This window comes from Podarcis vaucheri, assembly GCF_965113315.1.
Source record: "Podarcis vaucheri genome assembly, chromosome: 4".
In the NCBI taxonomy this organism is placed as follows: domain Eukaryota; kingdom Metazoa; phylum Chordata; class Lepidosauria; order Squamata; family Lacertidae; genus Podarcis; species Podarcis vaucheri.
In genome coordinates, this window is record NC_138762.1 from 60721335 (window position 1) to 60737110 (window position 15776).

The 15776-nt window shown below is 38.6% G+C and overlaps 1 protein-coding gene across 7 annotated transcripts in view; it reads left to right on the plus strand.

Moving 5' to 3' along the window:
* CASK (calcium/calmodulin dependent serine protein kinase) overlaps positions 1-15548 on the plus strand; it is a 123508-nt gene extending 107960 nt beyond the window's left edge. For 5 of the 7 annotated variants that reach the window (XM_082219820.1, XM_082219819.1, XM_082219821.1 and 2 more), the window contains 6 exons: positions 1031-1146; positions 6844-6924; positions 7016-7096; positions 9220-9422; positions 10713-10796; positions 14182-15548. In XM_082219820.1, coding sequence (XP_082075946.1) covers positions 1031-1146; positions 6844-6924; positions 7016-7096; positions 9220-9422; positions 10713-10796; positions 14182-14358 — 742 coding nt within the window. In that variant the 3' untranslated portion in view covers positions 14359-15548. The remainder of the gene's footprint in view (positions 1-1030; positions 1147-6843; positions 6925-7015; positions 7097-9219; positions 9423-10712; positions 10797-14181) is intronic. The other 2 variants (XM_082219822.1, XM_082219824.1) reach the window with 1 other exon arrangement.
* The last annotated feature ends 228 nt before the right edge of the window (positions 15549-15776 follow it).

Below are 15776 nucleotides of genomic sequence, written 5' to 3' on the forward strand. Positions count from 1 at the left end.
AACACTTAATCAAGAGTGTATCCTGCCTTCTCTGTGTGGTTTCTAATTAATTAATTAAACTTACACCCTAGTCATCCTCGGAGGAGCTCAGAGCAACTTATATACGGTTCTGAGTCAGCACTCCACTAAGGCAGCTTCCAAGATCATACTTGTTAGACTTCAGTAGCAGAAATGCATCATATAATCTTAGGCCATTATCTGGGTTTGTAACACATCAGCATAGCCAAATGATTGTCATAGCAGCCGTGAAGTTCCTGCTAAAGGCTTGATAATAGCAAACCTGAAGACCAGGTCTGTAATTAGGAAGTCTCTAAGATAAAATCTCAGTCTCAGCCTTATCCTATATGTGGCTATAGTCTGTACTGGTTATCTACTAAAAGGAAGGCTACCACTGTAGAGATCAGAGATCTACTCCGTACCCAAATTGTGGCTGATGTTGCACTAAATAGCCAGATGGAACAAACTGGACCACTATGGATTAAGCAGCAGTCCATCCAGGTTTTGGTAATGCGAATGAAATCAAGGCCTTACTTCGTGTTTAGACTATGAAGGTCATGTAATTTAAGTTTGGTTTACAGATCACCCTGCTATTGGAGGATTGTATTCATGAGAGTTGCCCCAGGAGCTCCTCCTGTCATCAGTCATGACAGTCAGTAGCCATGGCAGGATGAGAGGCTTTGAGAAACTGGAGTACCTTCTGCCATGCCCTGTGCTGTGACAGATGAAAAGAGCCACAGCTGTCAAAGTGCTGCTTCGTGCCTGCCTTAGCTCCTCTCAGCAGCTGCAGCTATCTTTTAAAGCAGCAATAACCCATTTGACTCCGTGGTGGGTGCTGGTGTGGTAAACAAGGAATTGGTGCTTTGAAAAGGGTCATCAAAAATTCCAATGTGAAAGCTGGGAAATGAATTTTAATCTGTCCTGCAAAAAAAAATGGTGGGGGAGATTATGTTAAAGATAAATATTAACATTGCTTCATTTAAAAAGTAATCTTTAGTAACAAGCTGATAGTTTTTTCCTCTTCACCTACAAGGCGAGTGGCTTGTATTGCTATGGAGAAGACTAAACAAGAGCAGCAGGCAAGCTGTACTTGGTTTGGAAAGAAAAAGAAGCAATACAAAGACAAATACTTAGCAAAGCACAATGCAGGTGAGAAAAACATAATGCACATAAAGCCGTATTTAACACTGCTGCATTGTTCATTATCAAGTAAAATTTTAATTTCACCAATGCCTCTCAGTGGAAACATTTAACTTAAAAAATCCAGATATTGAAGTGTAGGAAAGCATAAGCGCTAAACAGATACTGGTGAATAAACAATATATGGGAAAAGCAATGGTTAGCATAAGTTGAATATGGAAAATGTGCTGATGCATCTGGGGCAAGATCTGCATCTTGGAGACAGTGTTAGGTAATCTGAGATGTTGTACAAGAATGTTTTTGAAGCTGTACAGAATTTGCATAAAATACAGTGCACTTAAGAAATAAAACAGTTTTAATAAGTTTAACATTATGCATATCTTTTGAGAGTAGTGTAATTTATTACATTTGATGCTTCTCACATCTGAGGAAGTCTCAAAGTGAATTAGCAAAAAGAAAGAGACTGGGTACATCATGGATTTCATTACAATGGAACTGAAAATTATGCATATTTTAATATACTGTATGTTTGCATTTGGGGGGGTTATATTTTAAGTTTTTGTGTTAAGACATTTCAGTCTAATGTGACTGAGGGCACTGTATTTCTGATGAAGATGTATTGTGGTACTCTGACACTCAGACAATTAAGCGTTATAGGGCACTTCCAAATTCTGGAACTTGCTTAAATATACAATTTGTTGTATATTTTTCATTCCTTTGCTATACTTGAGGGAAGGGATTTTTGTTTTTAAGGAGTTTGGGAAAGGGCTATAGAAGAAAGGGTGGGAAATTTGGGACAACCTAGGTACAGTTGCTGTTGTGGGGCAGGGGAGGAGAGGAGCAATGAACATGACTGAGGAGTTTCGATATCTTGAATGTGACAGTTCCAAGTTCTCACCAAATTTGGAAATATTTCACCAGAACTGTGCACACATTTTGAGACACACACACCCAGACTCTACATTTGGGGGCTATTTTATAAAATATATTATATGATTGCAGCAGTGAAATTTCCTGTAAATCCTTCCCCCTTGCTTTTCATGCTAACATGGACACCTCCCACTTTGTCCTTCAGTGTCTTATGCAGAGTTGGAAATAGTATCTAAGCATTAGATACAATGTATTGTGAGTGGGCATCCATTGGTGCAACAGAACGGATATTTTTTATAGTCAAGCGACACATAGCTACACTGACAAATAGAAAAGGACAGTGCAAATATTCATAAGGGTTGCTTGTATATTAAAGACAAAAGTTCCTTTCATATTTATTAGCATAATTATTTCTATTCTATATGTTTTGCTCCAAGCTCCTAAAATTAGGACTGTGCCTGTTTGTTTGTTTGTTTGTTTGTTTGTTTGTTTTAAAAATATCTTAAGTTTTTTACAAAAACAAGTTGAAGATTAACAGTAATAGTCAAAGTGTGAAAATATAGTCTGCATACATATTCCAGTGTGTGGTGATAAGCTCCTGTGTATAACATCAAATCTTCATATGAGACCACAAGCAGTTCCCCCTTGGCCTGCAAACTCGTGTCACCTGAATGATAGATTGAAATCTACTGGGAATGTTTTTCTGAAGTGGATTTTCCCACACAAGTACTATTCTGCTGTGTTAGTTACCAATATAAAGCGCAATAATGTACTTCAAAATGGACCATTACCTAGATGAATCTGTTTTGTGAGAAAACTGTTACAATACAATCAGAGGCAGTAAATTCAGTGAGACTTCCTTCTAAATGATCTTAGGATTAGTGCATTTTAATTTGGACCATCTAATGCAGAAATCACCATGTTGCAAAGCATGCTCATTAAAATGTGGAATTTGTCAAAGTATGGGCAGGCAATTTGGAAATTGCTTCATATTGCCGGTGGGGTGCATTTCCTTGCATAGAGTCTTATGAAAAACTCAAACGTGTTTAAGGTAACAGGAATAAAATTCAAACAGTAAATGTTTCAAATTGGAAAGGCCTAATCTATCTGAGGTAAACGGTGTTAAGTCCGATTGATTTGAGCAGAGAGATTTAAGCATGTGCTTAACTCACCCTCTGAAATGAATGGGATTTAACAGTATTTCATTCGAACTACCGTACTTCATGCCCCCAGTTCTCCTAATATTCTAGGTTTGGTGGGGATTGGTCCATTCATAATTTATGGAATCTAGGAGGAGTCTAGTATTTATTATGATGATGAGTCACAATAAATTGTTGGTAGTTGTACATGTATTTTAAATCTGAGGCAATAACAAGTAAGTGCATAGGCAAAAATGGAGTCACATAACTTGGATACCTGATTTGTGTGTCATTATCTTCTTGCCTGTTTCTTGTGCTTTGGGTGAATGAGTGGTCCTGTCCCTACTACAGTCTCTTATCAAAGAGAATTTGAAACTGCTGGCTGATGGCAGAAACTTTCTGGGTGTCAGACACCAATCCCCCCAAATAAATCCAGAGTTCTTTGTGCTTCACTGCTACCATAGAGATTGTCAGGACCCCTCAATCTGTGTGTTTTTAATATATTTGGGTTTTTTTAAAAATGCTATAGAATCTGTAGTGTACAGACCAGTTGCTAAAACTATCTCTACAACCCTTCCTCCCTTAATTCTTTCACGCCCCATTGTTCCACCTTTTCCTTTCAATTACTCAACCTTTGCACATGCGCAACATCTCATTCTCAGTACTGATGGGGAGGCATGTTGCTGCCTTGTTAGTAATGTGTTTTTTAATTTTTAAAAAATACAACTTATAAATGGTGTCCTCCAAACAAACCAGATGGCTAGACACATACTTCACAAGGAAAGGAAAGCTCTTTAAAATCAGTTCCGAAATTCAAACTGGTTATTTTTCTCCTCCCTTTGAGTTGTATCCAATGGTGCATTTCCACAATTAGAAGGAATCATTCCTTTTGCAGAAGCATCTATGATATAGTGGAGACCTCCACTGTCAAGAAGAGAAGAGGGAATTATCCTTTTAAGTCTGTGAAGCGGATTTAAGCATTCAGGGGGAAAGGGCATTCCATCCTACAAAAAATGGGGAGGAAATAGTCCTCTAGATCAAACTGTTCCCTGAATGGAAGGACACCATGGAATTCAACCCTGTATTTATAGTGTATAGGCAGTATTTCCTACCTTCTCTCCTATTTCTGCTATCTCTGAATTCCTTTTTATCCTAGTTATTTTAGAAATTCTGGCCACGAGGCTCATTCTTGCCCATCAATATCTACAGCTAATTTGAAGTGCAGGTTATTACTTCTAAGTTTTATTTTAAAATTATAAAGTAAGAGTGGAATCTAGTGAGTGGACTTCCAATTGCGCACAGAAGCATTGAATACAACCCTGAATTTATAAAGGCCAAGTGTTGTGGGGTTTTTTCTCTAAACACCAGACCATAGGCATATTCAGTTATTCGTCTGGTAATGCCAATGACAGCAACTTACAGGACAGAGCCAAGTTTTTATAAAACATGCTTATCATTTAACGTGATTTATTTGCCTTGTGTTTAGACTATTGCATGGTGAAGTTTATTTTGTGCATATACTTTTATTTTACTAATATATTATGAGCCATATTTCAATGACCCCTGTACATTTTTCATGCTGTCTTAATCCCAATGGCCTCTGTGCATGTAAGTAACCTGTCAAGTGACAATGCCTCTTTATTTGCTTCTTACGGTTTCCTTTCAATAACTCCTTTTCTTTATTAGCTAGAAGTGTAGAAGTGTTTAAAAGTTCAGTCTGTAAATGTGTCCATGTACTCCTGAATTTGTGTTTAAAAAGTCATTTCTTCATTTCTGTTGGAAACCCTGAAATTATTAGTGGTCATGATTATTTACCAGAATGTTTTATTCTGTTTGTTTTGTAGTTAAGGAACTGTGTTCTGTTTTCACTAAGGGTGGTTCTACTCTTAGCAAATATAGCAAGGGCCTGAAAAGTACTACAGGGTGACCATTTTTGTTCTTATTAGCATGATATATTATTTTGGGGAGCTGGAGTGAAGTTTTTCAGAAGGAAAATTTTTTTAGGACTTAATATTCCTAGTTACTGAGGTGGGATATTGTAGAACAAGCTCTTTGATTTTAATAACCTGAGAATATAAGTGAAGCACGTTCTTGGTACATGGCAATATAGTTCTTGAGACATGTTTAGGGATAGCTCTGAAGAAATGTTAAAGATGTAAATATTAATATCCTATCAAAAAATACCTAGAATTTGCCTGGAAATGTTTTTGAAACTAAAATGTTTCGCTTGCTGAAGTAGATATTGGCTTTTAATTCATCAAGTGTTTATGCCCCACCTTTTGATCTTGAGGGACACCTCTGCCACCGTAGCAGCTATATGGTGTGTGGGGTTTATTTTTTAAGAAAACAAATTAAAAGCTTTCTGACATTCTTGACATAATATTGCTGTGCCTGGAGATAGATTTGGTCCAAACGCAGCCTTCCACAAATGAAAGGGGACCTTCAGCTGGCCAAAATGGGCTGAGATCCAGTGGCAACTTCCCTTGGAAGAAGGGGGGGACGTAATTGTCATTCATTTCCCCACTCCCTCTGCAACCCTCCTCGCCCCTCCACATGCTCTTCCGAGGCTTCCCTGGTCCTCCAGAGCAGCTTGTTGGGAGGAAGGCAGAGGAGGCTGCCGGGAGAATGGGAAAACTGACCAATGACAAAAATAATTTCCTCTAGGAGGAGAGTACTATGGACAGAATTACACCTGCAGTTAGTCTGGATCCACCCACTGACCATCCTGTCCTGGAAATACATCTTTCCAGCTTTTCGGGGGCATATGACCGAAAAAATGTTTGGATGTCCTGGTTCTGAATCTAAATTTAAAACTGTACTCTAATAAATTGATTAAAGTTAAGCCATGCATACTCTTAGGTCCTCCCTTTTTTTTCAAAATCATAGTAGACAATGTTTAATAGAATGGCTTCTTCACTATTAACATCATCATAATTTAGATATTCAAATATACCCTTACAATTGGCCTAAATCCTTCAACTGACAATTGTTTTCTACAGAAATTATTAAAACACCAGAAACCTGTCATTATTGGCCACAAGTAAGGACAGGGTTGTTAATATGATTTGCTGTATCATAGCAATTGACAGTGGTTTGAGATCGCATTGCAGTAAACATAAGGAAAATTGAGAACCTTTGCTAGAGTCATATTTTATTAAATGCTTGAATTATGGTGGTGGCTTTATAGTGTGCCGTGAAGCCATCCTCTGTCATCAGATCTTTACTCACTGTCTGAAATTTAGAGAGCATGTTAATATAAAATTAGCACTTCTGTGTGAAGAGAACTCTACTTACAATTAATCTGATAAATGTATATGGAAGAGTAAGTAAAACAATAAAACCAAACAATTTAATGCATTTCGTTAGTTTTGATAAAATCTAAATCTTTATTGTCTGTGTAAGTAGATGTTCTCATATTTGTATTCATCTGTCTACAAACTTTATTGCTCACTTTCAGGAATCCCAGAATTTTCCAGAAGCACTAATTTTTTGTAACGTGCATAGTGCATGATCTCAAATTCTTAAGCATGCAATTTGAAATATGATCCTAATATTGAAGCAAATTTAGTTTGTTTAATAAATTGAAAGAAGGAAATGGTTGGTTAAAATATTGGTTTAGCTTATAAATTTGACATTTGTGGATAGTAGATTCGCTATACTTTTTCACCTTATTTCTGGCTTTTGTTTTCTGTTTCAGTGTTTGATCAATTAGATCTTGTCACGTATGAAGAAGTAGTAAAATTGCCAGCATTCAAAAGGAAAACACTAGTCTTACTAGGTAATTTCGAGTATCATTTTTGTTCTATAATTGAAATTTAAACAACATAATTTTGAATCTCTGTGATAATATTAAATTTCCTTTCCTGTAGGAGCACATGGTGTTGGGAGACGACATATAAAAAATACACTAATCACAAAACATCCAGACAGATTTGCATACCCTATTCCACGTAAGTAACTGTGTTATGAGGCAGATAGCTGCATATTAACTACTTATTATGATATACCTAATTTGTTGCTTTCCAACAATTGTAATTTGATTAAAAGCTAAATATGGTGGTGGTTTTCAGAGTTCCTCTACCAACTCCATCCATCAAGTCCCTTGCCACCTGCTTCACTTTGTGCGTTCTGTAAACCATGTATGGAATATGGCCTGAATTTACTGTACACTGGAAGCAATCCCCAGGCTGTTTGCAGTCCTGCAGTCAGAGGTTGACCATAACTAATGCACAACTTTTATGTTGGGAACCGCCCTGCGATCTACAGATGAAAGGCAGTATACAGATTTAATTAATTAATAATATACATTGTTGTGCAAAAAGCAGAGCGCCAATACATTGCAAGAGACAACTGCAGGAGAAGGTGCTGCATGAAGAACGCATCTGATAGTTAAGAAGGCAATTCCTCTTTCTCTCTACACCCAGGAGAGATCATTGATCAAACCAGCATGAGAGGAACTGCCTCCTGGAAACACTTCCAGCTTTTTTGTGTGCCCTTTCAGTCACAAGGCTGAAAATAAATTTTCTATCCATTTCCTGACCCAAAAACCCTTAGCTGTGTTTTTTGGACGTTTTTTCAATAAAGACATTTCAACTTTTCCTTTCTCTGCACCCTAACCCCAATCTCAGAGTAGCAACTTGAGCCACGTACACCAATGATCTGAAGTAGTAGAAGGCAGCTTCTGCTGTCTATCCCAATATTTTCTACTCTGCCAGCTGCTCTCCAGGATCTCAGGGAAGAATATTTCACAGCATCTACTACTGGAGATTACCGACAACTATATTCTGTGTGCAAAATTATTTTATTTATTCATTTCCCTTCTGCCAAGCACCCAGGGTGGTTTACAGTTTAAAAGGACTACAACAAATGATACAGTATTTAAAGCTGGCTTGGGGGGTGGGGAGACTGCTTGACCTCATGTTCTCTGTGCCTCACCCTCCTCTTCCTCCTCACGGGGGTTTTGTGTCTGGGCCCTGGGTGGTCCACCTAGAGCAAGCCCTGAGGTTGTCCATGCCCTCTTTTTCCTCCTCATAGGGCAGATGGTGTCTATTGGCTCTGTAAGTGAGGGGGGACACCCTAGCTAGAGTGGCCCTGACAACAATCAATGGGCATTGCAGAATTGTAATGGGGATTATAGCATTATGTAGTTTCAAGTGAAACTTCTTTCATATACCCCTTCCAGCTGATTGTGGAAGAGGAATACCTCAACAGCACCAAAGAACCCTACTGCAGAAGCAAAATACTTTCCCTCATAAATTCACACAGTTTTGTGATCTGTCAAGGCAAATTTAGTCAGTTTTTCCTATTCCCTTCCACCTCCAGCCCTAGCACAACTCCCTGGCTGTCCGCTTTTCACAGTGCAAATGTGGAACTTTCACACAGCCACATTTACAATAGATATAGCCAGGGATAACTACAACATTAACTCACCTATACGTTTTCTGAGGTTGAGATATTATGAACTGGGGGTAGTAAAAAATATGGGGCTGCTATACTCATAATAAAATCATTAAAAAAAAATTATTCTAAAGAATTGCTTTCAGAAATGTTTTCTTCAGTGTTCTGCAATTTAAAAAACATCATTCTTGTTTTCTATAGCATGACAAAACAATGTAAAAATGCTGAAATAATTAGTGGTAGTCTTTGCAAATACAAATATATGAAGGTGAAAAATAATGTTGTCATTTAGTCATGTCTGACCCTTTGTGACCCCATGGACCAGAGCATACCAGGCACTCCTGTCTTCCACTGCCTCCCACAGTTTGGTCAGACTCATATTAGTTGCTTCGAAAAAAATAATAGTCCACCATATTTACTTATGAATGTCTTTGGCATCAGAATATATGGACGGTCTATTATAATCCTTTGGAGCAAATTTTGAGGGCATGCAAGGAGCTGCTGCAAAGGGGTTGAGGGGAAGTTAAAGTCCCCTTACATGAACAGAAGTCTGCTCCACTTGCTCATGGACAGCATTGGCAACCATCCTGTATGTATGTCTGTGTTATAGATTGGGTGTGAAACATGGCGAGTGAACAAACAGCTAGTTTCAGTGTTCTGACTCTTGTAATTACAGATACAACCAGACCACCAAAGAAAGATGAAGAGAATGGAAAGAATTATTACTTCGTATCACATGACCAAATGATGCAGGACATTTCAAACAACGAATATTTGGAATATGGTAGCCATGAAGATGCAATGTATGGGACAAAACTGGAAACAATACGGAAGATCCACGAACAGGGATTAATTGCAATACTTGACGTAGAACCTCAGGTAGATATAGAAGTGACTAACTCATTGTATTACAAATATATAACACGGTTTTATTTTTTGCGCTAAATTAACACATTTGATATGTTAATGAGCTTTTCTTCATATATGAACATGATTTTTAAATTGTTGGTATATATGAAAAACATATGACATTTTCCCACAAAACGAATCAGAGCTAACTATGTATCCTTTTTCTGAACATTTTTGTCTCTTGCAAAAAGAAATATGAAACAAAACGTCCATCTGCAGTGTGTTTTAAATCCCAGGTGGGCCACAAAAGTTTGTGAAAATATTTTCCAAGGGTGCCCCTAATTATTTAGGCAATCAGGCCAGTACACTGCCTTGTTAGTGGGGTGCAGCCACCTCAGCAACAAGGATGTTCCATACCCGTTTAGAATGGGGGTTGACACATAGCCAAACCTTATTGTCCGTGAAATCATTGCCTTTGCAACATGATCCCTGATCAGCTGGGATCATTCAGGGAAGAGAACCTGGGGAATATAAAATGCCGCTGAATCAGCAGTAGAGGGATAAACAAGCTGTGAACAGCAGTGGGAAAGGGTGCAGCCAAGGGGCTTGTGGGGGAACATTTCCTCTCTAAATATTAAAATTTGGCGGGGCTCCTGAAAAGACTTCATACATAGCCCAAAGTGTTTCTTGCTATTTTTCAAGCACTAGTAAGAACAGTTGCGGACGGAAACAGTATTTTAAACTGCAGGTTGTCTTATGAACAATAGGAATTGTGCAGATGGGTTCTCTCATTTGTATAAATTGCAATGATATCAGCTTGAGTACTGGTTTGCAAAATCTTCAACATCAAACATGAAATACCTACAACTGTTGCGACCTGGTAGTCAGCAGCAGTTACACATACCTGCTATTCCTGGTTACCTAGTAGCAAATGAAAGCCCCTTCACCTAGTTCTCTGCACATCACAGAGAAATCAAAGGTGGTAAAGATCTCTTCCCCTCTTGCTGTCACTCCTAAGTTCTCTAGCCTACTTCCAAGTGTCACCAATGCCTGATATGAACAGAAAGTCAGAGGACAGGTTTATCTGCCAAGCCCAGATAAAATTGGGGGCCCTTGTATTATATTTAATTTATTTTTTACATTCAGTAGTACCATTGACAGAAACGAGTTCTAACAATGCATAGACATTTCGGGCGCTGCAAGGTTGGAAACACTTATCAACTTACAATTTGGCTTCCAAAAGGATCCAGAATCATGTTTTGTCTTCAAATGTATTACAATGTATGCCATGCTCCTCCTCCTAAAATATTCTTTCCTTAGGCCCTGAAGGTCCTGAGGACTGCAGAGTTTGCTCCTTTTGTTGTTTTTATCGCTGCACCTACAATTACCCCAGGCATTAACGAGGTAAGACTTTTGCAATGAAATCACATTTGTAGAGTACTTAAGAATAGGCACAAACAGAAACTTCATCCCTATTTGACAGAATTTAATGTGATAGATAATAGTGATGAATGAAATCTTGATGAAGAAATCTTATATTCATTATTGTTTCTCTGTACTGTAATGGAAGTTTAAGACTACGTCCATTCATTCATTTTCCTTTCAAATCATCATTTGCATAAATATCCCTTTTTCTTTACCTGCTTTACCTTGTTTTAAAACCTACCTTAAAAGCACATATTTATAAGGACATGTCTGTACCACTCATTTCTGCACAGTCGTTCAATGAAAATGCATGAGAGGATGATGGAAGTCTGCCTCTCTGTTTTATGTCACTGATTGTCCCTAAATAGAAGTTCACATCAAGTTTCTTTACACACAGCTAGAGAATAACCTTTTTAAATATATAGATTTAGTTTGGACAATGTCTTGTGATGTGAAGACATTATCAGAGCTTCTTTTCCTTTTAATCTTCAAAACAATTTTTAGCATACTTACATTTATTGGGAAAGTAGGAGTTTGTTTTTTACTTTGTCCAAGCCCAGCTGCTTAAAACTTCCATATAGATCTATTTTATTCATTTCATTTTGTATCAAGTGTCAATGGTGTCTAGGTGTAATAGTATATATTTTGGTATTGCGTTTTATAAAAAGCAAAATGCTGAACTCATGATTCCAAGATGGAGCAAGCACCTGTTCACTGAAATTGTATGACAGAACTGACAAAAGGAGACAGAAATTGAAATGAAAATAAGTGTAAGATGTGGTGATGTCACAGACATATCCTCCTACATGACTGCCCTTGTTTTGTTTATTTTTCTTGAATTATCATTTTTACTTTTCTTCTCATTTTCTTGCACTTGTACTAATTTTATCTAGCTGCCAAAATGGTGCAGAAAGTTGCCTGTAAGTACCAGCTTAGGAACCAATAATATATAATCATTATTTTAAGTTGCACAGTGGAAAGGTGCCAGACATGGACAGGAACAGGAATTGCATTTCAGTAATGATGTCACAGACCAGTGAATGCACAGGTTACAATCCATGCAGGAGTCTCAGTAACAGTGTATGAAAGAAATATTTCATTTTCCCAAATATAAAATTATAGTGCTTCTATTCAGTGCTTCTTTTCTAGAAAAAAAGGGTGACAGTTTTTACCATGATTCTCTTCCTCCCTTTTCTCTCTCTCTCTCACACTCTCTCCTGTTCCCCCCTCCATTAATTAAAGGCCCACTTTGTGTGCCCCTCTCACTTCTCCAACCTCTCCCTCAACCTTGTCCCTTCTGCTCCTCACACCTACCCAACATCCTGCCCTCCCCTTCTCCTTCCTACCCCTCCTCCCAGCCACCAGCCCCACCGTCCGCACTCACCTCTATGGCTTGCCCCAGCCCCAGAATGGAGGGTGATGGAGCCTTGTCCGCCTTCTCTCCCTCCCACCCCGTACACATGCGAAGAGTGAGCAGAGACGAAAGGGAAGTGGTACTCACTCGCTCAGCCGTCTTGCAGCACTGCAAGGCAGCAGCATAGGAGCATGTCCAGGGCAGAAGAGGGGGAATGATGCAACCTGCTGACTGAGAGCAGCAACTCCAGCCCCAAACAAGGACCTCCTTTTCCTCACTGCCTCAGCCTCCTGCTTTTTGCAATCCCCCTTTTAGCCTTGCTTGCTTGCTCTCCCCACCCTCCATATACCTTATCGCAAGATTGGGGGGGGGGGGTGCCAGTACTGTATACTGTTGAGTACTGCCAGAAAAAAAGCACTGCCTCTGCTGATAGGAAAATGTTATATCCCTGAAGCCAAAATGCAGCTTCTTGGTAGATACTTAGACTAATGAGGAACAACTGCACTTTCTTTGCCTTACACCAGGCATCCCCAACCTTCAGCCCTCCAGATGTTTGGGACTACAATTCCCATCATCCCTGACCGCTGGTCCTGTTAGCTAGGGATCATGGGAGTTGTAGGCCAAAAACATATGGAGGGCCGCAGGTTGAAGGTGCCTGCCTTACACCATGATCATTTTAAGGCCCATAGTATCACCAGGGTGTGGCTATAACATGCCTGGCTTCTGAATCCATTGGCTCTGAATCTTAGTACTTTTCTGCTTCACCTCCCTTTCCTGATACGTGCCTGTTCAGGAGGAGTGTGGTACAAATGGAAATGACAAGCGCTCAGAGTAAAGCCTCACACAATTTTCTCAGAATGTGTGTAGATCTGTGAATGTTTCCCGTGGTGGCAATTTCATATAGGCCAAAGTAATGAAGAGGGAGCAATATATCTGTGGATTAGTTGATACCGCAGGTCTCATGTTGCTAATGCACAATACCCAAACTAGAAGCTCTTTGTGTGCATAGGCTGCTCCTATTGGAGGGAGCAGAGTTGTCCCTGTGAAGGCAACACCAGCATTTATAGGTTTAGAGCACATGTGGGATACATACGGCTCTCTGGTTGTTGGTCATGCTGGCTGGAGTTGATGGGAGTTGAAAATCCAACATCTGAAAGACCACAGGTTCCCCACACTTTTAAAGGGTTTGCAAAAGTGTGCACATCAGAAAAACTTAATATGATCCTGTAATGGTTTCCCAACTTCCCTGTTCTCTAATAAACTTTAGTAGTTCGTGTGTACCAGAGAGCATACAATGTATTCCTTTTAGTCAACACCATCTACCAATTCGTTGTGAATAAAGGAACTTCCAGTTTGTGTGAATTAAGCGATTTCACAAGGGCCGCCCCATTCATTTAAATAAGGGGGCGACTAACATGGGGCCCTCCAGACATTTCAGGTCTACAGCTCCCATCATCCCTGACCCTTGGCCATGCTAGCTGTGACTGATGGGAGTTGGAATCCAATAACATCTGCAAGGCCACAGGTTAGCTCCACCCCCACCCACCCCCAATTTAGAAAGAGACAACAGAATCATGCTCATGTTCCTTTATGTGTGCAGATCTGCTTCTTTCACTGAAATGAATTAGATTGCTCATGTGCCTTAATCAAATCAATGCATAACAGAAGACAAATAGGTTGTATGTGGTGTGTTGTCCTTAATGACATAGCCCTCCACACCCCTTGGTCCTTGTTTATGCTGATCCTTTTTTCTCATCTTCATTCCTTGTCCATTCAAGTCTCCCTGAAAGTAGATAAGTGTATGGTTGTGATGTGAGAAACCTAAGACTATGGCAAACTGTATAACAAATAAAGTGGAATTTGGCGTTTATTAAGGTACTAAATCACTGACAAATTCTTAGGTAAGAATTTCATTTGATAGTCTCTTCTGTATAAGTAACACATGCAAGATACAATGGCAAGAAAATAATACATGTGTTTCGCCACCCCTTTTCCCCCATCACTGTGCAGGATGAATCTCTTCAGCGCTTGCAAAAGGAATCTGAAATCTTACAGAGAACATATGCACACTACTTTGATCTTACAATTATCAACAATGAAATTGATGAAACAATCAGGCATCTGGAAGAAGCCATTGAGCTTGTTTGTACAGCCTCGCAATGGGTTCCCGTCTCCTGGGTGTATTAATCTTATCACCGGAAGAATTTTATCATTACTGGGAACCACCTCATACATGGAAGAACCTCTTTGTTATTGACCTTGTGTCAACAGGTCTTGGCCCCTAGAGACTACCTAGATGTAGTGTGACCTAAATTTATAATTATCGTCATGTCCTTATAGATAGGAGGAGAAAATGCTAATTTAAAGAGACAGTATCTTTTTTAATCAGTTCTCCTAAACTTTATTAAAATGTATCTTTAAATATATGTATTATTCAATCCTTTGGAATGTTATATTTTTGGAAATCATAGCTTTTAATTTCAAAGGCCCCTAAAACTGCACAAAATAGATGCTGCTTTCTATAATCTATTTTAATAATAATATGATCTGTTACTTAACTTGGGGTTGGAACACTACATTCTTTTTAGAGTCTGATTTTGTGAATTGGAATACCTTGCTTTCCTTTATTTATTTGAAATTATTAGCCCAATCATAACAAGATCAATTCTTAAATTCTAATGGCCTTCCTTTGCTTTTTTATTTTTAGAATAGTATTTTGAAGTACTTTCATGTAATATCCGAATAATGTGATACTGTCTCTTTGAAGAACTCTGTAAAACTTATAGAGATTTGAAGTTGGGTCTTGACTCTTAATGCATGTGGACAGTCGCAAGCGTTCATGCTGTTGGTGTATCTGTGTTGAAAAAAAACTGTAATCTACAGCAAAGTACATTCCGTTCATGGGGGGAAGTACCCAAGGGAATAAAATTAAGTACTATGACTAAGTTGTAAAACCTATGCACATCCCTTGCATTTTGGGCAACTTTATAAACAAAAATCCTAATTTTTATTAATAATCATGTAGTGAAATGTGTTTGTAATTTTGTCTCAATTTAATTTGTTGTAAAGGTGGGAGGGGGAAAAAATTACTGGTTTCACCATTTCAGATCTGTGTTGTCTGAGAGTATTAACGTTTTAATTACGTTTAAGCAAAGAAATGCTGATTTTTAATATGTATGTAATTGTTTTGAAAATGCACACATTTTAAGAGAAAATACTGTGCAATGAAGAAACCAGTTTAGGCATTGCGATGAACTAACAATTCCAAAAGACTCATCTGCCGCAGCCCTGTAAATTCCTTTCAACGGTAAATGACTCTACATTCTGACCAATTTTTTATTTTAAATATACTTCCTTTTATGTGTTCAACAATTAAATGCCTTGGGTCATTCATTTCATCACAGGATTCTTCAGGTGCTTCAAAAGCCAGTCAACTCCTTTGTAGATGTTTAGGGTGGGGAGGGATTCTCGCCATCTTTGTGTTGATTGGCATACGTGGTTTGACTGCAAGACTTGAAGACTTGTGGCTCACTTAGCAAATAAGGGTTGCTTCATACAGTCACATTTTTAGCATGTGCGCATATTATACATGCTAAAAACAATAT